At 46.3% G+C, this 22,456-nt stretch overlaps 1 protein-coding gene across 6 annotated transcripts in view; it reads right to left on the minus strand.

Annotated features, from left to right (window-relative positions):
- vps13a (vacuolar protein sorting 13 homolog A) overlaps window positions 1–22,456 on the minus strand; it is a 631,135-nt gene that overhangs the window by 195,646 nt on the left and 413,033 nt on the right. For all 6 annotated transcript variants that reach the window (XM_085985825.1, XM_085985842.1, XM_085985834.1 and 3 more), the window contains 2 exons: window positions 4,991–5,151; window positions 3,984–4,099 (listed from right to left, as the gene is read on the minus strand). In XM_085985825.1, the coding sequence (XP_085841951.1) occupies window positions 3,984–4,099; window positions 4,991–5,151 (277 nt within the window). The remainder of the gene's footprint in view (window positions 1–3,983; window positions 4,100–4,990; window positions 5,152–22,456) is intronic.

Here is a 22,456-nt window from a genome sequence, read left to right on the forward strand (position 1 = left end):
CTATGTCGGAAGAGCTGGGGAATTGGACTAATTGGATAGCTCTTTCAAAGTGTCAGCACAGACACGATGGGCCGAATAGCGTCCTTCTATGCCGCACCATTCTATGTTTCTAACGTGATCAATTCTTCTATGAATTTGACTGTGGCACATTATCCCTCCTCATCGACCTTTGACACAGTTGACCACCCCATCCTCTTCCATCACCTCTCCGTGGTCCACCACCATGGTACCACACTTCTATAGTTTCATTCCCATCTGTCCCAGTGTAAACAGCTTCTCCATTCATGCCTGCACGAGCAGCTCGGATTTCATCCTTGGCCTCTCATTTCAATCATCTATCTACTGCCTCTACACCATGCCTTTGTCATCTCAGTGACTTCTCCAAGTGCTCTCCTTACTGACCTCCAGAGCACCATCCTACACAAAGTCAAATTCATCCAGATATCTGCATTTTAATCTGTACGAAGTCCTCACTCATTTCAACTGGCTCCCTTGTTCTGACTGTTTCCCCACTTTCCACAGCCATATTTGTAGCAACTGAAGAGAGGCTGCCTACTTCTGCTTATCTGTGAATGATTTTGAGCCGTGTCCATGGGATTACAAACTGGATTCAAGTTCAAAGCAGATTTCATTTAAACCCCTCAGAGCCAGCAGAAAGTTTATTGCTGTATTCAGATACATCTCCCAGAGGTGACGTGACCATGTGGTAACCCAATGATGCACCTAGTATTTTATACTGGTATTTTTTTGTAAAAACCTAGTGTTTGTTGCATTTTTATCTTGCATTTTTATCTTGCTAATTTTCTCATCTTCCTTACCTTCTCCTGAAGTTGTCGACATCTTGATTAATCCATGTCTTCACTTAGAAAGACACGGATTTATCAAGGATAGTCAGCACGGATTTGTTAAGGGAAGGTCGTGTCTGACAAACTTGATTGAATTTTTTGAGGTAACAAGGCGGGTACATGAGGGTAGTGCGTTTGATGTAGTGTATATGGACTTTAGCAAGGCTTTTGATAAGGTTCCACATGGCAGACTGGTCACAAAGTTAAAAGCCCATGGGATCCAGGGCAAAGTGTCAAGTTGGATTCAAAACTGGCTCGGAGACAGGAAGCAGAGGGTAATGGTTGATGGGTGTTTTTGTGACTGGAAGGCTGTTTCCAGTGGGGTTCCGCAGGGCTCAGTACTGGGTCCCTTGCTTTTTGTGGTATATATCAATGATCTAGACTTGAATATAGGGGGTATGTTTAAGAAGTTTGCAGATGATACTAAAATCGGCTATGTGGTTGATACTGAAGAAGAAAGCTGTAGACTGCAGGGAGATATCAATAAATTGGTCAGGTAGATAGAACAGTGGCAAATGGAATTCAATCCAGAGAAGTGTGAGGTAATGCATTTGGGGAGGCTAACAAGGAAAGGGAATACACATTAAATGGTAGGACACTGAGTAGTGTAGAAGAACAAAGGGATCTTGGAGTGCATGTCCACAGATCCCTGAAGGTAGCAGGCCAAGTAGATAAGGTGGTTAAGGCGGCATACGGAATGCTTGCCTTTATTAGCCGTGGTATAGAATACAAGAGCAGGGGGGTTATGCTTCAACTGTATAAAATACTAGTTAGGCCTCAGCTAGAGTACTGCGTGCAGTTCTGGTCACCACATTACAGGAAAGATGTGATTGCACTGGAGAGGGTACAGAGGAGATTTACAAAGATGTTGCTGGGAGTAGAGAACCTTAACTATGAGGAAAGACTGGATAGGCTGGGTCTGTTTTCCTTGGAACAGAGGAAGCTGAGGGGAGACCTTATTGACGTGTATAAAATTATGAGGGGCATAGATAAAGCGGATAGAAAGGACCTATTTCCCTTAGCAGAGGGGTCAAAAACCAGGGGGCACAGATTTAAAGTAATTGGTGGAAGGTTTAGAGGGGATTAGAGGGGAAATTTCTTCACCCAGAGGGTTGTGGGGGTCTGGAACTCACTGCCTGAAAGGGTGGTAGAGGCAGGAACTATAACCACATTTAAAAAGTACTTGGATGTGCACTTGGGATGCTCTAACCTGCAGGGCTACGGACCAAGAGCTGGGAAGTGGGATTAGGCTGGATAACTCTTTGTTGGCCGGCGCGGACACAATGGGCCGAAATGGCCTCCTTCTGTGCTGTAACTTTCTATGATTCTATTCTATGATCTTTCTAGAGTATGGTTCCATTGGTACTTGCCACCTTCTGATGCTTCAGCCAAATGATGATCATTCATGCAAGCCTCAACAATGAATGCCGGCAGTCTATTTTTCCATCTTCAGCATCACAGTTCAGCATGATCCCATCCTCATCCCATGCCCACACACAAGCGCTTCCAGTAGGATCCCTGAATTGGGATGTGAAGGTGGAATCATAGAAAATTGTCTCTTCACTAACTTCGGGTTTTGAGGTCAATTTTAGCACCCTTACTGCTGCCACAGCGCCACCATGGGAAGGAAGCTCTTTTTAAAATCAGATTTCAGGCAAACATACTCACTCACTCATTCAGAGAGGAACAGTGGAGCGATAAGCACACCAATGTCACGTGAAACTGTCAAAAACTGCTAAACCGTGTTTAATTTTAAATCTCTAAAAATTTGTTTTTAATCACAAACATATTGGGCCTGAATTTCCGATCGGAGGCTTCCTGCGGGCGGATGCCTACGACTGGAAAACATCTACACACTTACCTGCTGGCTCCGTAGCTCCCGAGACTTCCAATCCTGAGCCTCTCCTCTACGAAATGCGCAGAGGCCCAGGTGTCCCAGGGGCGCTTGCGATTTGCAAGTACCTCTGGGATCACATGGGCCATGAGGAACCAAAGAAGGGAATCCCCCTTCACACTTTTGATAGTTCTCTACGCACAGGTCTGTCAAAAGTATGAATGGGGATCACTTAAAAAAGTTAAACATTAAATAAATTTTTTTTAAATCACATTTAAAAATTAAAATTACATTAAACTAAATATTTTAAATAATGTAATTTTTTGAAAAAAATAATTAAAGTTTTTTACGGGGCTAAAAATAAACGTACCTTTTTTAAATGTATTTTTACCAGGCATAATATTTTTAAAGGGTTTCAGCGGGCGAAAGTTGTGCAGAAAGCGCAACTCTCTGCCCGCGGAGGCCCTTCTCCCGGGAATGCGTGCGATCTGTCAAGATGATTCTTGACAGATCGCAAGTGCCGGGTTTTAGCGCATTTTAGTACACACCTCGTACGCACCCATGGGGGTCATAAAATCCGGCCCATTAAAGCTAACTGGATATATATTGGAAAGCATTAGCTTATAAAAAGAAATGACCTCTTACGCTTATAGTTTCACTTAAGCACATAATCTCGACTGACGCTCCAATGCAGTATGGAGGGAGTGCTGCACTGTCAGAGGTACCAGCTTTCAGAAAAGATAGTAAACCAGGTGGACATAAAACCTCTCAGGTGGTCGTAAAAGATCCTGCAGCACTATTCAAAGAGCAGGGGCACTCTCCCAGTGTTCTGGCCAAAATTTATCCCTCAACCAACACCTAAAACAGATGATCTGGGCATTTATTTCATTACTGTTTGTGGGAACTTACTGTGCACAAATTGGTAACCCTGTTTCCATTACAACAGTGACTACACTTCAAACTTACTTCATTGGTTGTAAAGCGCTTTGGGATATCCTGAGTTCGTGAAAGGCGCTATATAAATGCAAGTTCTTTCTTTCTAGTTTGGAAAATAATATTCTGGTTGTGACTTTTAACATTGGAAAGTTATTTAAATAAACAAAACAAAATTATGAATATAGTGGAGGCTGGTAGTTTGCATAAAATAAACTACACATATAATTCATAAACAACATTTGTATTTGGCACCATTTCAGTGATTTTGTTAACTCATCAGTTCCTGACACAATAAGAGAATGCACACTGTTCCATAAAAAAATGATAATAATGATAATACTTAGAAAAAAAATATTTAATTAAATTACCTGTAAGAAAGCAGAGGGACGTTGAACTCTTCATTCGGCTGAATTGTACCAAGAATCTTCAAATCAGATTCCACATCTTCAAATACATTGAAAGGTACTGAAAAGTGATTCTTTATCTATAATTTACAAGGTGAATCTAAATGAAGGTTTAATTCCATGATGGAAAACATTATAAATTAATTATACAAATTCCAACAATATCCAAAAGAAAACGTCTGCATCATCGATTTTCCCCTTATTTCAGTAGATATATCACTGATATAGTGCAATACTGCTTGAAATACTGACTTTTATAAAACTCCTTACTTGTGCATATTCGTATGAAATAACTTCAATTATATTAGCCTCACCTGTGCTGATGTAGTATTATGTTCATAAGATAACCAATAGCATAATGACTGAGGGTCATCACTCATGTGGGTGGACTGCCAAACAACTTAGGACACTGGTGCTGAGTTTCCACCCGGGTCTATGAGTGAATAACTTATTCAAAAGGTCTCAGATCCAGGATAGGGAATGCCCTTTGGATTTATTTGGTACTACAAAATATCGGAAGTAAAAATAATTAATTCCTTGGTCCATTAAACCCTATTCAACCTAAGCAGAAAGCAGAATATATGCTGTGAAAATTGAAACTACTGAGTATCTCTCAGGTGATCCGAGCACACCAGTTCTTTGAAGGGAGTTGCTTCAAAGTGGATGAGTATTGTAGTCTGTGCTGACTGTCTTCCTGACCTATACATACATAACAATCTGTTCCTACCCTCTTCAATTTTAAAAGACAGCTCCTTATCTGGGGATTATGCGGCGCCCCTTGCTGGGTGCATCCCATTTTTGGCTTACTGTTTTTCTCCATTTTTGGATCATACTACAGTATTCTGGAAAACACGTGTGTGCATGAAGCAGGGCAAATAAAAGAACAAATCATGTGTTAAGAAGGGTTAACATATTTAAATGACCACCATATCATTCTGAAAGAAGTGCAGCAGCTAATGTGAACAGTATACCTGAACAGGGGAACGGATCGTTATTCTTTTGCTTCCTTGCATTGCATCAATCTGACATACAATGGATCGCTCAACAGTTGATTCCTCGTGCGTAATACTGTATAGACGACGGCCTAACTTAGTTAGTGGAATTTTGTCTGCAAGAGTGTGGCCCCGAGGAGCTGCATGTAACAAAATTTAACAAAGGAAAAATGGCTCACTGAACAGGAATATTAGGTATTCTTGTGAGACACATTACGCATTTCCTGTTTGAATACATTGAATTCTGTACTAGCCCCCAGTTACCAAATTAGCGATTATTGCAAAAGCATCTCAGCAGCAGCCTATTGACATTATAAAGTTAAAAACCATACATACATACATAATTATTATACTTTATTCAGTAGTCTGCAAAATGTACATTTGTTGTCTTTTGTGCAAGTTATTTTTCACATAGTATTTGTTTTACAAACATGGTAATTTTATATATTTTTCTTGTAAGCCTCAAGGCAGATTACCTACCTCAGTAGTGTTCTCCAGATTTTTTGAAGTGTGCTAAACTACAAACATCAGTTGCCAAGTGACATGGGATAGGGAGAAAGGAGAATGTGAAAGGATACTATCCTTTTAAGATGTGTGTACATTATTACACACATTACAGAACCCTCACACCTTCTATGCTGTATATAAACCCTTGGACTAGTCTGAGTTCTTTAAACCAGCCCTCACCATTATTAAAGAATAAATTGGACAGCAACTTCTGGTGACCACACGTGCAGTTAAAGGCAGAAATGAGGAAGTTGCTGTCCGAGTTGCCCTCCTCCATCAGCTTTGCTATACCAGTATCTCGCCAAGAGACTCTGCATTCAAATATATTTAAGGGAAAGAAGTTGGGGTACTTAAGTGATAGATACACACAAAACATAGAAGATAGGAGCAGGAGTAGGCCATTCAGCCCCTCGAGCCTGCTCTGCCATTTAATGAGATCATGGCTGATCATCCAAATTCAGTACCCTGTCCCTGCTTTCTCCCCATATCCCTTTAGCCATAACCAGGCCTATGTAACTTGAGGTTTTCCCTGTGTCTATTCGCATGCACATTTTGGCTGCCACTCCGGACCCGGACTCCGGGGTGAGCGAGGCAGGGACACTGGATCCAGCAGGTAAGTGGAAAGGCACTTACGTCCTGGATTCAGCACTCCTCGCCTCCCTTCAGCTGGCGGGTTCTCCGAGTCCTGGGAAACCCAAACAGCCAGAGTTAAATTTGAAACGGTAGATCACCATGAAGTATACCAGCTTCCTTATAATATGCAAAAGGGTGACCCGCCATCTGGGAGCGGGATTGTTGCCCGCCCCTGTCCTGCCTCCGTTAAAACCAGATTTGGGCAGGTTGGGGTCACGATTCATTTTTTTAACACTAACCTCCCACTCAATCCCAACCCACCCGTTTGCTGGGGGTTAAAATTCCACCCTATGTGTCGCAGCAAGAATTCATCAATCTGATTGGTTAAGGAGATACACAGTTGCTTGCCCTGTTCACACAAGTCCCAGATCCCCTGTAGAGGGCGCCTTCCTGTTTTGAATTTCTTATTACAGGTAGGCTATCCTTTATCCGAACTTCCGAAAACCGAAAACCTCTAAAAACCGAAAGTTTTTTCGTTCAGCGTAAGTCGTGCGCATGAGCCCGACCCCCGCCGACCCCCACCCCGACTCCCCGCCGACCCCGACCGACCCCCAGCCGACCCCCACCCCGACTCCCCGCCGACCCCGACCGACCCCCACCCCCCGCCGACCCCCACCCCTGACCCCCCCGCCGACCCCCAACAAATTTCCCAGTCTTATAAAATACCTTCTGAAATCCGAAATTTTCCGAAAACCGAAACACGGCTGGTCCCGAGGTTTTCGGATAAAGGATAGTCTACCTGTACCACGTTACAGTGCAAACGCCCATAGAAAGTCTGTGGACAAGTGTAAGTGTAATGAACGGCTAGCGCCGTTTATTCGCTGTTGATCGCAAAATCCGGGCCAGTAAAACAACATACTGCAAATTGTTACTAAGAGATTGGAATCGCTGATTTCAAATGCATTTCGGTAGGAATTTCTTACATGGAAAATAATATGAATTAATGCCCTACCGGGGATCTATTTTCAATAATTACCGCCTGTGGTGTATGTGCCTTTAAGAGCCCCGTGTACTGTAATGCCGGTAATGGCCACTCGGGCTATATAAGCCTGTATAGTGTCTTGTATCAGTTAGTTCACCTCCAGACTTTGTTCAGTAAACACCTGTGAAACCAACTCCTGCATTCCGCGTCTCCATTAGCACACGGATACAACAGTGGCGACGAATTGGAAACGGACTTACCTGCAATTCGGCAGCACCTCAAGGAGATCGATTCCTCAGACGAAAGTCAACGAAAAACCAAGAAAGAAAAAAAAAAAACCTCTGGTTTCACCAGCTAGCCGAGCTGGTGGCAGGTACTGCAATAATCCTTCCTGGGCGGCGGGCTGGGGTTCCATCGGCTGGCTCTGCAGCGGGGCCGAGCAGCGAAGGCGGAGGCAAACAGAGACAGAGGGTGGAGCACTCGGGAGACGGCCGGCGCTGCAAAGCAGGTCGGCGTTCGGACCAAGCAGAGGGAGGGGAAAGTCCCAGAGAGTCCGGCGGGAACGAGTCTCCACCTATTAAAAATACCCATGTAAATAAACACCGCGGAGAACAGCGTTGTCAGCAGCGGCAGCGGCGGGAAAGTGCGGGAGGCGCCATTTTTTTTCTGCGGGGAAGAAAGGAAAGCGCGGGAGGCGCCATTTTTTTTTCAGGATGCCCAAGACTGGCAATATTACTGCTTTCGATAGCGATATAGAGGATTGGACCACATATGTGGAAAGAGTGGAGGTATATTGCACAGCAAATGAAATAGAGGATGATAAAAAGGCATCCGTACTTCTAAATCTAATGGGCGCAAGGACATACGGGCTGTTACGAAACTTAATCACTCCAGCCAAACCGAAGGACAAGAATTTTAAGGAGATTGTTGATACCCGACAGGAGCACTTAAACCCAACACCGCTGCTGATAGCGGAACGATTCAAATTCTTCAGGAGGAATCAGCACAAGAATGAAAGTAACGCTGATTACCTCACCAAATTAAGGAAGCTGTCAAAGCACTGCCAATTCGGGGCAGGACTGGCAGGTTCTCTTCGCGACAAATTCGTCTGTGGTCTCCTAAGTGAAGGAACACAGAAAAGGCTACTTTCTGAGAAAGATTTGACACTGGACAAGGCTTTCAGTGTGGCTGTATCATACGAAGCAGCCGCAAGAGGAGCTGCAGAGAAACAGCAAAAGCCACAGGACTTCGGCACCCATGAAATGACACAGGGTTGAGAGAGATGTTATCGCTGCGGCAGATCCACCCATGACCAGAGGGACTGCTGGTTCAAGGACAAAGCATGCAGGCAATGCGGAAAGATTGGACACATTGCACGTGTATGCTGATCTGGAAACAAAAAATCCACGGACAGGAAAAAAATCAATAAGGAAAAGTACAGAAAGGTACAAATGATGACGGACAGTAGCTCCGAAGACCAGAAGAGCGATATCGACTCCGGAAACAAGAGACTAAGCTGTCTCAAATTACATAATGTAATTGCCAAAGAAGATTACCAGACCATTTGGGTTACCCTCACGATAGCGGGGTCCCCAGTTAAAATGGAGCTAGATACAGGATCAGCTCTGACCGTCATAAGTCGACGGGATTACGAGCGGCTATTTCCGCATATACCTTTGAAAGACACATCCATTATCTTGAAAACATATACGGGGCAGAAAGTATACCCCAAAGGGAAAATAAGGGTGCCTGTTGTATACAACGGCAAGGAAATACAGAAGTTGTACTTATACGTTCTGCAAGATGGTGGTCCACCGCTGTTGGGACGTGAATGGATCAGGAAGATACGTTTAGACGGGCACTCCATTCAGGCACTGACGGTGACCAGTAAGAAAAAAAATGATGATGACGTCATACCTGAACGATTAAAAGACATCTTGGCCAACGCCAAGGAAGTGTTTCAACAGGAACTAGGAACCTTGAAAGGCGTCACCGCCTCAATAAAAGTGGAAGATGCGGCAATTCCCAAGTTTTTTAAGGCAAGGCCGGTGCCATACGCAATTCGTCCAGCAGTCGAGGCAGAGCTAGAGAATTTGGAAAAGGCAGGCGTATTATCCAAGATAGATTGGAGCGAGTGGGCAACACCCATCGTCCCGGTCATGAAGAAAACATTGAATAATGATAAATCTGAAGAACAGAGAAAAATTCGCATCTGTGGGGACTTCAAGGTGACTGTAAACCCGGTCCTTCACACGGTACAGTATCCTCTTCCGAGGATACAAGATATTTTCGCCTCACTATCCGGAGGGAAACGTTTCACCAAAATTGACGTGGCACAGACATATCTACAGATGGAGGTTGAAGAGGCCTCTTAAAAGTATCTCACGATAAATACACACAAAGGCCTGTACCAGTACAATCGACTGGTTTTCGGAATAGCATCAGCTCCAGCTATCTGGCAAAGAGCTATGGAGCAAGTCCTCCAAGGGATTCCGGGGACTCAATGCTACCTAGACGACATCCTTGTAACAGGAGAAAACGACAACGAGCACCTTGCCAATTTGGAGCAGGTGCTCACTAGGCTGAGAGAACAGGGCCTACGAGCAAATCGCCCCAAGTGCGAATTTTTCCAGAAACAAATATCATATTGTGGCCACATAATTAACGAGGAAGGGTTGCATAAGTCACCTGAAAAAATTGAAGCGGTCATAAAAGCCCCAGCACCTGAAAATGTCTCACAATTAAGGTCGTTCCTGGGATTGATAAATTACTATCATAAATTTTTACCGAACTGGTCAACTGTTCTGCACCCTCTTAACGCACTGCTACAAACGGGAGTAATTTGGAAATGGAGCGAAGACTGTAAACGTGCCTTCCATAAATGCAAAGGCTTGATCACGTCCAAGGAAGTTTTGGCTCATTACAACCCATCACTGCCAATCAGACTGGCGTGCGATGCATCCCCTTACGGCGTAGGAGCGGTATTATCGCATAGATTCCCTGATGGCTCGGAGCGGCCGATAGCTTTTGCGTCACGCTCATTGAACTCAGCTGAGCGTAACTATGCCCAAATCGACAGGGAAGCACTCAGCCTGGTATGGGGAGTGAAGAAATTCAACCATTACCTACACGGACAAAAATTTACCTTGTTGACTGACCATCAACCCCTCGTCTCCATATTCAACCCTAAAAAGGGTGTTCCCATTATGACAGCGCAAAGGCTACAGAGGTGTTCCCTTTTCCTAGGGGCACACCAATATGACATAGAATACAAAGGATCAAAACAGCATGGGAATGCTGACGGTTTCTCGCGCCTACCGTTGCCAACGGTAGAAGAGGCACCTACAGTGGACCCAGTGGAGATGTTCCACTCAACCATAGTGGAATGTCTACCAGTAACAAATTCTGCCATTGAAAAGGAAACGAGAAATGACCCGACTCTCTCACGAGTCTACGATTTAACGGTGAAGGGATGGCCAACACATGGCGAACCACTGTTGCCAGCATTCTCGCAAAGAAGAGAACAGCTGTCAGTGTGCCGAGGAACCTTGATGTGTGGATCCAGAGTGGTGATTCCACCCAAACTCCAGGATAAAGTGCTAAAGGAGCTTCACGAGGGGCAGCTGGATGGAGTGAAAATGAAGAACCTAGCCAGAGCGTTTGTGTGGTGGCCAGGTATCGATGGAGGCATCGAAGAAATGACCAAGAGCTGCCTAGGATGCCAGAAGATCCAAAACGCTCCACCACAAGCCCCTCTACATCCATGGGAGTGGCCCTCATCTCCATGGCAAAGGGTACACATTGACTTTGCTGGTCCATTTATGGACTCAATGTTCTTAATCGCGGTTGATGCACACTCCAAGTGGCCGGAGGTAATAAAGATGTCCTCCACCACCGCGGAAAAAACCATCACAGTATTAAGGACCATATTTGCCAGGAATGGGCTGCCTGAACAGATCTGTTCTGATAATGGACCGCAATTTGTGTCCGAAGAATTCAGGAAGTTCTTAAAAAACACAATGGGGTTAAGCACTACACGTCCGCCCCATACCATCCCGCCACCAATGGATTGGCTGAAAGGTTTGTCCAGACCTTCAAGAAGGCCATAAAGGCCATGGGTAATGAAGACATAAATCTACAGCATAAGGTAGATAACTTCTTGTTTGCATACAGGAATGCAACACATGTGGTTACAAACTAAACTCCCGCCATGATGTTCTTCAATAGAAGCCTAAGATGCCAGCTGGATTTGATCAAGCCAAACATCAGAAGGGACGTGGAGAACCGGCAATTTCAAGGCATGAATGAAAGGCCAACTAGAACCAGATAGGTCAACAAGTTTTGGCCCGGGACTACCGTACCGAGAAATGGCAGCCTGGAACTATTTGCACACGACTAGGACCGCTGATGTATACCGTGGACATTGGAGAAAGCATAATAAGGCACCATGCTGACCAGATCATAGAGTCATCCGAAAAGGGACAACCTACACCACAACTCTATACGCCTAATGAAGAAGCAGAGATACCCATAGTATCTACCTCCGATCCGGTGATACTGGAACCAGATGAACCCGACACTGGCATTCAATCCGAATCGACCTTGCCAAAAGAACCTACTGCACCACCAAAAACTACTACACCACCGAGGCGTTATCCGGACAGAGTCAGGAAGCCTCCAGAGAGACTGACTTATAATTGATTAACTGCAGCAAATGTGTAGATTACTGTTCTTGTAACATGTTAATTAATGATTACTTAAAATGTTATGTACTGGTTGTCTAAAAGGGGAGGAATTGTGGTGTATGTGCCTTTAAGAGCCCCCTGTGTACTGTAATGCCGGTAATGGCCACTCGGGTTATATAAGCCTGTATAGTGTCTTGTATCAGTTAGTTCACCTCCAGACTTTGTTCAGTAAACACCTGTGAAACCAACTCCTGCATTCCGTGTCTCCATTAACACACGGATACAACACCACCCTGCTAACATACCTATGTGGTCTTGCTAGAAGTATTTGTAGAGCAGAAACTGGTCTTCCAGTGTCACTGGTGCATTGCATGACGAGTGCAGATAAATAGGTACTATGGCCAAGAGTTTCCGCTTTGGGCACAATCAGCGATCCGGACGCAAATTGCACTAATTTTCAGAAGTGTTTTTTTTTTTGCATAGGTTTCCTCTCAAACTCATTTGGATACCACTGAATGTAAAATAATCCATGAACCAGTGCAATCGGGCAGGTAGCACCTTAGAACATAAGTTTGTTAAAAAAAGTCAAATAAAAAATATTCCTCGATATTCACGAGATGTGGGCGTCGCTGGCAAGACCAGCATTTATTGCCCATCCCTAATTGCCCTCGAGAAGGTGGTAAGCTGCCTTCTTGAACTGCTGCAGTCCGTGTGGTGAAAGTGCTCCCATAGTGCTATTAGGTAGGGAGTTCCAGGATTTGGCCCAGCGACAATGAAGGAACGGCAATATATTTCCAAGTCAGGATGGTGTGTGACTTGGAGGGGAACTTGGAGGTGGTGGTGTTTCCATGCGCCTGGTGTCCTTGTCCTTCTAAGTGGTAGAGGTTGCGGGTTTAGGAGGTGTGGTCGAAGCAGCCTCAGCGAGTTGATGCAGTGCATCTTGTCGATGGTACACACTGCAGGCACGGTGCACCAGCGGTGGAGGAAGTGAATGTTTAAGGTGATGTGTAGGGTGTCAATCAAGCTGGCTGCTTTGTCCTGGATGGTGTTGAGCTTCGAGTGTTGTTGGAGCTGCACTCATCCAGGCAAGTGGAGAGTATTCCATCACATTCCTGACTTGTGCCTTGTAGATGGTGAAAGTGCATTAGGGAGTCAGGTGGTGAGTCACTCGCTGCAGAATACCCAGCCTCTGACCTGCTCTGTAGCCACAGTATTCATGTGGCTGGTCCAGTTAAGTTTTTGGTCAATGGTGAACCCCAGGATGCTGATGGTGAGGGATTTGACAATGGTAATGTCGTTGAATGTCAAGGGGAGGTGGGTAGACTCTCTCTTGGAGATGGTCGTTGCCTAGCACTTCTGTGACGCAAATGTTACTTATCACTTATCAGCCCAAGCCTGAATGCTGTTCAGGTCTTGCTGCATGCAGGCACGTCCTGCTTCATTATCTGAGGAGTTGCAAATGGAAGTGAACACTGTGCAATCATTAGCGAACATCCCCACTTATCACCCCATAATGGAGGGAAGGTCATTGATGAAGCAGCTGAAGATGGTTGGGCCTCGGACACTGCCTTGTGGAACTGCTGCAGCGATGTCCTGGGGCTGAGATGATTAGCCTCCAACAACCATCTTCCTTTATGCTAGGTATGACTCCAGCCACTGGAGAGTTTTCCCCCCGATTTCCATTGACTTCAATTTTACTAGGGCTCCTTGATGCCACACTTGGTCAAATGCTGCCTTGACATCAAGGGCAGTCATTCTTGCCTCACTTCTGGAATTCATGTTTGGACCAAGGCTGTAATAAGGTCTGGAACCAAGAGGCAGAACCCAAACTGAGCGTTGGTGAGCAGGTTATTAGTGAGTAAGTGCAGCTTGATAGCACTGTCGACGACACCTTCCATCACTTTGCTGATGATGTGAGCAGACTGATGTCTGGTAATGAGAGTGTCCTCAACTCCATCCCGCAGCATGCTACCCGCCACCACCGCAGCACAACCCCAGCCCGGCAAGAGGTTGAAAAGGCCATCCGACAACTGAAGAACAAGGAGGCCTCAGGAGCAGATGGAATCCCTGCTGAGGCACTAAAGCATGGTGGAGAAGAACTACTGGCGCAAATTCATGAACTAATTTCTCTTATCTGGAATAAGGACAGCATGTCAGGGGATCTCAGACGCCGTAACTGTGGCCATCTTCAAGAAAGGGGACAAGTCCAATTGCGGTAATTACAGAGGAGTCTCCTTGATGTCTGCCACAGGGAACGTCATCGGAAGAATCCTCCTCAATCACCTTCTCCCAGTGGCTGAAGAGCTCCTCCCAGAGTCGCAATGCAGATTCCGCCCACTAAGGGGCACAATGGACATGATTTTCACTGTGCGTCAATTACAAGAGAAATGGAGGGAACAGCACCAACCGCTGTACATGGCCTTCTTTGACCTCACAAAGGCCTTCGACACTGTCAACCATGAGGGACTATGGAGTGTCCTCCTCAAATTCGGCTGCCCTCAAAAGTTTGTCACCATCCTCCGCCTGCTTCAAGACAACATGCAAGCCGTGATCCTGCCCAGTGGTTCCACCACAGACCCAATTCATGTACGGACCGTGGTCAAGCAAGGCTGTGTGAACGCTCTTCTCGATCTTCCCTGCTGCAATGCTCCATCTTACCCTCAGTAATCTCCCTGCTGGAGTGGAACTAATTTACAGAACAAACGGGAAACTGTTCAACCTCCGTCACCTCCAGTCCAGATCCAAGGTTGTCCCATCCTTTGGTGTTGAATTACAGTATGCAGACGACGCTTGCGTCTGCGCACAGAGGTCGAACTCCAAACCATCGTCAACACCTTCACCGAAGCATTCGAGAGCATGGGCCTTACACTAAACATCCGTAAGGCAAAGGTCCTCTACCAACCTGCCCCCGTCACACAGTACTGCCCCCCGATTATCAAAATCCATGACAAGGCCTTGGACAACGTGGACCACTTTCCATACCTCGGGAGCCTACTGTCAACAAGGGCAGACGTCAATGATGAAGTCCAACACCGCCTTCAGTGTGCCAGTGCAGCCTTCGGTCGCCTAAGGAAGAGAGTGTTTGAAGACCAGGATCTCAAACCCGGCACCAAGCTCATGGTCTACAGAGCAGTAGTGATACCTGCCCTCCTGTATGCCTCAGAGACATGGACCACGTACAGCAGGCACCTCAAAGCACTGGAGAGGTACCACCAACGCTGCCTCCGCAAGATCCTGCAAATCCATTGGCAGGATAGGCACACTAACGTCCGTGTTCTCGCGCAAGCCAACATCCCCAGCATCTCAGCTTTGACCACGCTCGATCAGCTCCGATGGACGGGTCAGATCGTCCGCATGCCCGATATGAGACTCCCAAAACAAGCGCTCTACTCGGAGCTCCGGCACGGCAAGAGAGCCCCAGGTGGGCAGAGGAAACGCTTCAAGGACACCCTCAAAGCCTCCTTGAAAAAGTGCAACATCCTCACCAACACCTGAGAATCCCTGGCCTAAGACCGCACAAAGAGGAGAAGCATCCGGAAAGGCGCCGAACACCTCGAGTCTCTTCGCCGGGAGCAAGCAGAAGCCAAGCGCAAGCAGCGTACGTCAACCCAAGCACCCCATCCATCCGTCCCTTCAACCATCATCTGCCCCACCTGTGACAGAGACTGTAGATCCTGCATTGGACTCATCAGCCACCTGAGAACTCATTTTTAATTTGGCAGCAAGTCATCCTCGGTTCCAAGGGACTGCCTAAGAAGAAGTAGGGGCGGTAATTGGCCGGATTGGATTCATCCTGCTTTTTGTGGACAGGTCATACCTGGTCAATTTTCCACATTGTCAGGTAGACGCCAGTGGTGTAGCTGTACTGAAACAGCTTGGCTTGAGGCGCAGCTAGTTCTGAAGCACAAGTCTTCAGCACTACAGTCGGGATGTTGTTGGGGCCCATCGCCTTTGTTGTATCCAGTGCATTCAGCCGTTTCTTGATATCACGTGCAGCAACTCAAATTGGCTGAAGACTGGCTTCTGTGATGGTGAGGACCTCAGGAGGAGCAGAGATGGATCATCCACTCAGCACTTCTAGCTGAAGATGGTTGCAAATGCTTCAGCCTCGTCTTTTGCACTCGCGTGCTCGGCTCTGCCATCACTGAGGATGGGGATGGGGATGTTCATAGAGCCTCCTCCTCCAGTTAGTTGCTTAATTATTGTTCATATTTAAGAGTGCAAACCTGGTGCAGTTTTATTAATACTGCTGAAAATGGGTTTATCATAAAGAATAAGCATTTTTAATCAGAGTTCCTAGTCTAATACCCGTGAATAACCAAATTTTAAATAACTCAAAGTGACTTTAAAAAACTATACAGAATCATTTACTAATTACAATGGTGTACAGTTATCAGTTTCTTAGCAAATTAAAAAAGTATTTAAGCGCTTATAAAAAGAGCCTCCTCAAAAGCCCCCAAACAGTGCAATTAATGGAAACACACAATGGTGATTAATTCGATCTGGGGCATGGCCAGTTTTGTGGGCGGGGACAGTTTCTAGCGTGATATTTTTTAAACTAGCGCAATAGATCTCAGAAACTCGATTTACACTGGACGCAATCTGCACTTGAAATTCCTCGATCTTTTGTGCTGGTTTGGCCCACTTCGGGCGAATTGCACTCAAAAAACCAGCGCAAACTAGCAGAAACTCCTGCCCTATGTTTCCATGGTTATAGTGGTGAAAGACTTGAACAGCTCTTATTAAATACTGAACAATGCACCCCTTCGAATCCATAGGAATACTCCCCATGCAAGCTTTTACCAAATGGGCAAATCTTTAAAATAAATGGGATTCAAAATGGGAGGAAACTTAAAGCTCATTTCCATACAGAGAGTGCATTTTCTGACGAGCAGCTCCAGACTAGAATGCGGTTATATAATTTTCAAAATGCAGCACTTCTAAGGTCATCTAGGAATTTAGCTTCAATACATGAAGCTGGAATCCAGCCCTGTTGAGGGTATTCACCATCTTGTTCTGAGCCCCTACTACATAGTAGACTGACAGATCTACTGGATTCAGCTTCCACCAGTGCTACTTCGATATGGTATTGAGACAATGGAACACATCATACTTTACTAACTGTTTAGTCAACTCGTTGTGTTGGCAGTCTATACTTTCAAGGTACTGCTGTGTAGGAAGTCCTCAAGATGCTTCACCATGAACCAAATTGCTAAGAATTTGAAGTTTTTTTTACATTCCATAAGTCATGGGGAGAATCCCATAATCACTATGCCAGGGTTCTTTGAGGCAGCCATCCCACAAAGGAAGCTTAATTCACCATTAGTGATGGTGATAGGGGCAGAAGCCACAGTCCATCCCACACACTTATGCTATGTATTCACGTGCGGATGGTGATAGAAATAGTTATAAGTTGGAATGTACTCTAAGGGCAGTGGAGAATGAAGAGCACACCAATACTCAAGAAGATTCCTTTGTAAGAGCTACATGAACAAATAAGCACATACAACAACTTGTATTTATTTAGCACCTTTAACATAGCAAAATGTCCCAAGGAGCTTCACAGAACACCGAGCCATATAAGGAGAAATTAGGGCAGATGACCTAAAGCTTGGTCAAAGAGGTAGGTTTTAAGGAACATCTTAAAAGAGGAAAGAGAGGTAGAGAGGCAGAGAGGTTTAGGCAGGGAATTTCAGAGCTTAGGGCCCAGGCAGCTGAAGGCATGGCCACCAAAGGTTGAGCTATTAAAATCAGGGATGCTCAAAAGGGCATAATTAGAGGAGCGCAGACATGTTGGGGGGGTTGTGGGGCTGGAGGAGACTAAAGATGGGGGGGGGGGAGGGGGGGGGAAAGAGAGGGGGATTTGAAAACAAGGGTGAGAGTTTTAAAATCGAGGAGTTGCTTAACCAGGAGCCAATGTAGGTTAGCGAGCACAGGGGTGCTGGGTGAACGGGACTTGGTGTGAGTTAGGTCACAGGCAGCCGAGTTTTGGATGACTTCAACTTTACGTAGGGTAGAACGTGGGAGGCCAGCCAGGAGTGCGTTAGAATAGTCAACTCTAGAGGTAACAAAGGCATGCATAAACGTTTCAGCAGCAGATGAGCTGAGGCAAGGGCGGAGACAGGCAATGTTACGGAGGTTTAAATAGCCGGTCTTAATCATGCCGCAGATGTGTGGTCGGAAGCTCATTTCAGGGTCAAATATGACACCAAGGTTGCGAACAGTGTGGTTCAGCCTCAGTCGGTGGCTAGGGAGCGGAGTTTGTGGCGGGGAAGACAATGGCTTCAGTCTTCCCAATATTTAATTGGAAAACATTTCTGCTCATCCAGTACTGGATGTCGGACAAGCAGCCTGACAATTCAGAGATTGCGGAGGGGTCGAGAGAAGTGGTAGTGAGGTAGAACTGGGTGTCGTCAGCGTACATGTGAAAACTGACGCTGTGTTTTCGGATGACGTTGTCAAGGGGCAGCATGTAGTTGAGAAATAGGAGGGAACCAAGGATAGGTCCTTGGGGGACACCAGGGGTAAAGATGCGAGAGCAGGAAGAGAAGCCATTGCAGGTGATTCTTTGGCTACGATTAGATAGATAAGAATGGAACCAGCGAGTGCAGTTCCAGACAACGGTGGAGAGGCGTTGGAGTAGGATGGAGTGGTCAACCGTGTCAAAGGCAGCAGACAGGTCGAGAAGGACGAAGAGGGATAGTTTACCTTTGTCACAGTCACAAAGGATGTCATTTGTGACTTTGATGAGAGCAGTTTCAGTACTGTGGCAGGGGTGGAAACCTGATTGGAGGGATTCAAACATGGGAGTTCTGGGAAAGATGGGCACGGATTTGGGAGGCTGGAACACGTTCAAGGACTTGAGAGGAAAGGGAGGTTGGAGATGGGGTGGTAATTTGCAAGGACGGAGGGATCAAGGGTTTGATTTTTCAGGAGAGGAGTGATGACGGCAGATTTGAAGGAGAGGGGGACAGTACCTGAGGAGAGAGAACCATTAATGTCAGCTAACATGGGAGCCAGAAAAGGAAGTGGGGTTGTCAGCAGTTTAGTGGGAATAGGGTTGAGGGAGCAGGAAGTGGGCCTCGTAGACAAGATGAGCTCGGAGAGGGCATGAGGGGAGAGCAGAGAGAAACTGGAGAACGATGCAAGTTCAGGGCTAGGAAACGGGGGGAACCTTAGAGAAAGTTTGGCTCGGTGGGCTAAGGGAAGAGAGGGAAATGATAAGAGCCACACCGCCACTGCGACTACCTGGGCAGGGCAAGTGGTGAAACCGGTGGGCTAGGGGAAGGAAGTGAAGTGGCAGAGGCCGCTGATCGGAAGAGACAAAGAAATCCATGAGCTCCTCGCGCTTGTTGTTGGAGGTGAGGGTGGAGGAGACAGGGGAGTAATAAGATGGTTAGCAGTAGAGAATAGTAGCTGGGGGTTATCTTTGCATTCCAAAATGGTCCTGGAATAGTGAACAGTTTTGGCAGCCGAGAGTCGAACCCGATAATGGTTTATGTGCTCCGGGCAAATCTGGCGGTAAATGGCTAAACCAGTTGTAATGGTGTTAATAGGGACTAGGGCATCAAAAATGGTGGTGAGGGTGTGGTTGATCAGATCGGTAGCTGCAGAAATGTCATGGTGAATGGAGGGCCAAAGACTGGACAGTTGGGATTTCGTAAGTGCAGTTGTAAGAAAGTTGGCAGAGTTTTTTTTCCACAGGAGAACACAGAAGGAAGTAGGGTTGGTGTGGGGGGGGAAACAATACAAGGAAATGGTCGGAGATGGCCTTATCTGCGACTGATATGATGGGAGTAGCGAGGGCACAAGAGATGACAAGATCAAGGGGGTGGCCGTGAATATGGGTTGGGGAGTTTATATGGAGGGAGAAATTAAGGGAGGATAGGAGAGTAGTGAACTCAAGAGAAGAGAGAGCATGATGAATTGAGATGGAGGTTGAAATCACCGAGGATGAGAAGTCCCTTGGTGCAGAGGCTGAAGGAGGAAAGCAGTGAAGATATCTTTTTAAAAAATTTTATGGTACTTGGGCGGATGGTAGAGAATGAGAATTTTAAATGAGGTGAGGGGGGTGGAACAAGGTGAGATGCTCAAAGGAGGAGAAAGTGCCAGAGAAGTAGGGGGTCAGACCAAGGTGTGACTTGCTGAGGAGAGCCACACCACCACCACGGCTTTCTGGGCAGGGCAAGTGGTGGAAAGTATAGCCAGGCGGGGAGGCTTCATTTAGGGGTAAGGTGTTATCGCCCCTCAGCCAAGTTTCCGTCAGGGCCATGACATCAATACAATCATCCATGATAAGCTCATGGATGCCAAGGACCTTGTTTGCAAGTGAACAGACATTCTGGAGGGAGATGCGGAAAGAGCCAGTGATGGCTGATCCGCTGACATCGTCCACAGGATCAGCACTGGGAGGGGCGAGTTGGGCGAGGAGGAGATTGGCAAGATTAGCCTCCAGCAGGTGTGCTGGGCGGGGAGGTCGACGAGACAATAGGATGGGACAGTTAGAGCTGCTGCTCGTGAGGAGGTAGCGACAAGTGCCACGGTGTCCCTTCGGAGGATGCCAAGAGAGGCACAGAGGGAAGCTGTAGGCTTACATAAGAGGGAGTGAAACCTGGGATGGCAGCAGTAGAGTAGGAAGGTCAAAGAGTAATGAAGGATTTGGGAGGGCAGAGTACCCGAGAGAGGAGAGATGAAAGTAGGCATGCTGACAGGAGAGAGTGGTCAGGGAGGGATAGAGAGAGAAGAAAAAGGGGGAGAAAAAAGTGGAAATAGAAGTGATCGGTTCGGGTCCGGAGTGGCAGCCAAAATGCGCACGTGAATAGACACAGGGAAAACTTCAAGTTACATAGGCCTGGTTATGTAGCAATTATTGGGATACATATTTCCTGGTAGTAACAGGGAATAGGTTGGAGACAATAGTAGGGAGTCAGGGTTAAAGACAGAGGTCCCGTGGAGGGAAAAAGTTGACGTAGGTAGGATGGAGTCGGCATGGAGCATCGACAAACTGTTGTCCAAGTTCGTAGACAGGTGTAGCGGACAAGTGAAATCCGGAAGCTATTTGAAGGGTAGGGAATTGGAGGATGGAGGTTATTGCCATGGGAATGAGAATCAGTTGCGGCGCAGAAAGATGAAAGCAAAGTTGACGCGAAATTGGAGGTCACCATAGATCAGAAGCATCAGAGGAACGTAAAACTAGCCAGCAATCAACAAAACTGAAAAACCAGTAGAATGAGTCACCCAGCTCAGCAGAAAAACAGCAGCTAGCCGGAAACCAACAAAAGCTGAAAAACCAGTAGAGTCACCAAGCTCAGCAGAGAAACTGCAGCAGTGGGGGGGGAAAGAGGGCCAAATGTTACTTTGAACATTTTTAGCAGCAGATTCAGAGACACAGAAAATGAGTCTTATGGTGTAATCCAGTGTAGTCCACTGCAGAAGCATAGTCTTGATGTCCAGCGAAGTCCAGGAAACTGGAAACCAAATTTGAGAAGAGAATTCAGCAGCTCAGTGAGAGAAGCAGAGAGCAGGGGTGGGGGTTTAAAATAGCAGTTAACTTGTAGTTAGGGTTAAAATGCTGTGAGGAGGACACAGAGAAATGCAGAGAAACTCCAGTATGATTTGGACAGGTTGGGTGATTGGGCAGATACATGGCAAATGCAGTATAATGTGGATAAATGCGAGGTTATCCACTTCGGTGGCAAAAAACAGGAAGAGAGATTATTATCTGAACAGCAATAGATTGGGAAAAGGGGAAGTGCAACGAGACCTGGGTGTCCTTGTGCACCAGTCACTGAAGGTAAGCATGCAGGTGCAGCAGGTGGTTAAGGCGGCAAATGGTATGTTGGCCTTCATAGCGAGAGGATTCGAGTACAGGAGCAAGGATGTCTTGCTGCAGTTGTACAGGGCCTTGGTGAGACCACACCTGGAGTATTGTGTGCAGTTTTGGTCACCTTATCTGAGGAAGGATGTTCTTGCCATGGAGAGAGTGCAGCAAAGATTCACCAGACTGATACCTGGGATAGAAGGAATGACATACGAGGAGAGATTGGGTCGATTAGGCTTATATTCGCTAGAGTTTAGAAGAATGAGAGGGGATCTCATTGAAACTTATAAAATTCTAACAGGACTAGACAGACTAGATGCAGGAAGGATGTTCCCGATGGCGGGGGAGTCCAGAACCAGGGGTCACAGTCTAAGGATAAGGGGTAAGCCATTTAGGACTGAGATGAGGAAGAATTTCTGCACCCAGAGAGTGGTGAACCTGTGGAATTCTCTACCACAGAAGGCAGTTGAGGCCAATTTATTAAATATATTCAAGAAGGAGTTAGATATATTTCTTAAGGCTAAAGGGATCAAGGGATATGAGGAGAAAGCAGGGACAGGGTACTGAATTTGGATGATCAGCCATGATCTCATTAAATGGCGGAACAGGCTCGAGGGGCCGAATGGCCTACTCCTAGCTTCTTTATATCTATGTATGTATCTAAAATGCACCAACTAATAGAGCCAGGGGAACTTGAACAGTGGAAGTGAGGAGATTTGGGAAAGAAAGGGCAGAGGATAGCAGCAGATTCCCAGGGATAGAGGTGAAGCAACGAAGAGCTCCTCATGGAACTGTCAGCCTAGCAGCAGCCATCTTGTTCACCATACCACCATAAGATGGGTGATAGCATCAGGCCTAAGAAAGTAAGGTAATACTGC

The sequence above is a fragment of the Somniosus microcephalus genome, chromosome 1, assembly GCF_052327205.1.
Source record: "Somniosus microcephalus isolate GS21.2 chromosome 1, FLI_Smic_1.0, whole genome shotgun sequence".
NCBI classification, from domain to species: domain Eukaryota; kingdom Metazoa; phylum Chordata; class Chondrichthyes; order Squaliformes; family Somniosidae; genus Somniosus; species Somniosus microcephalus.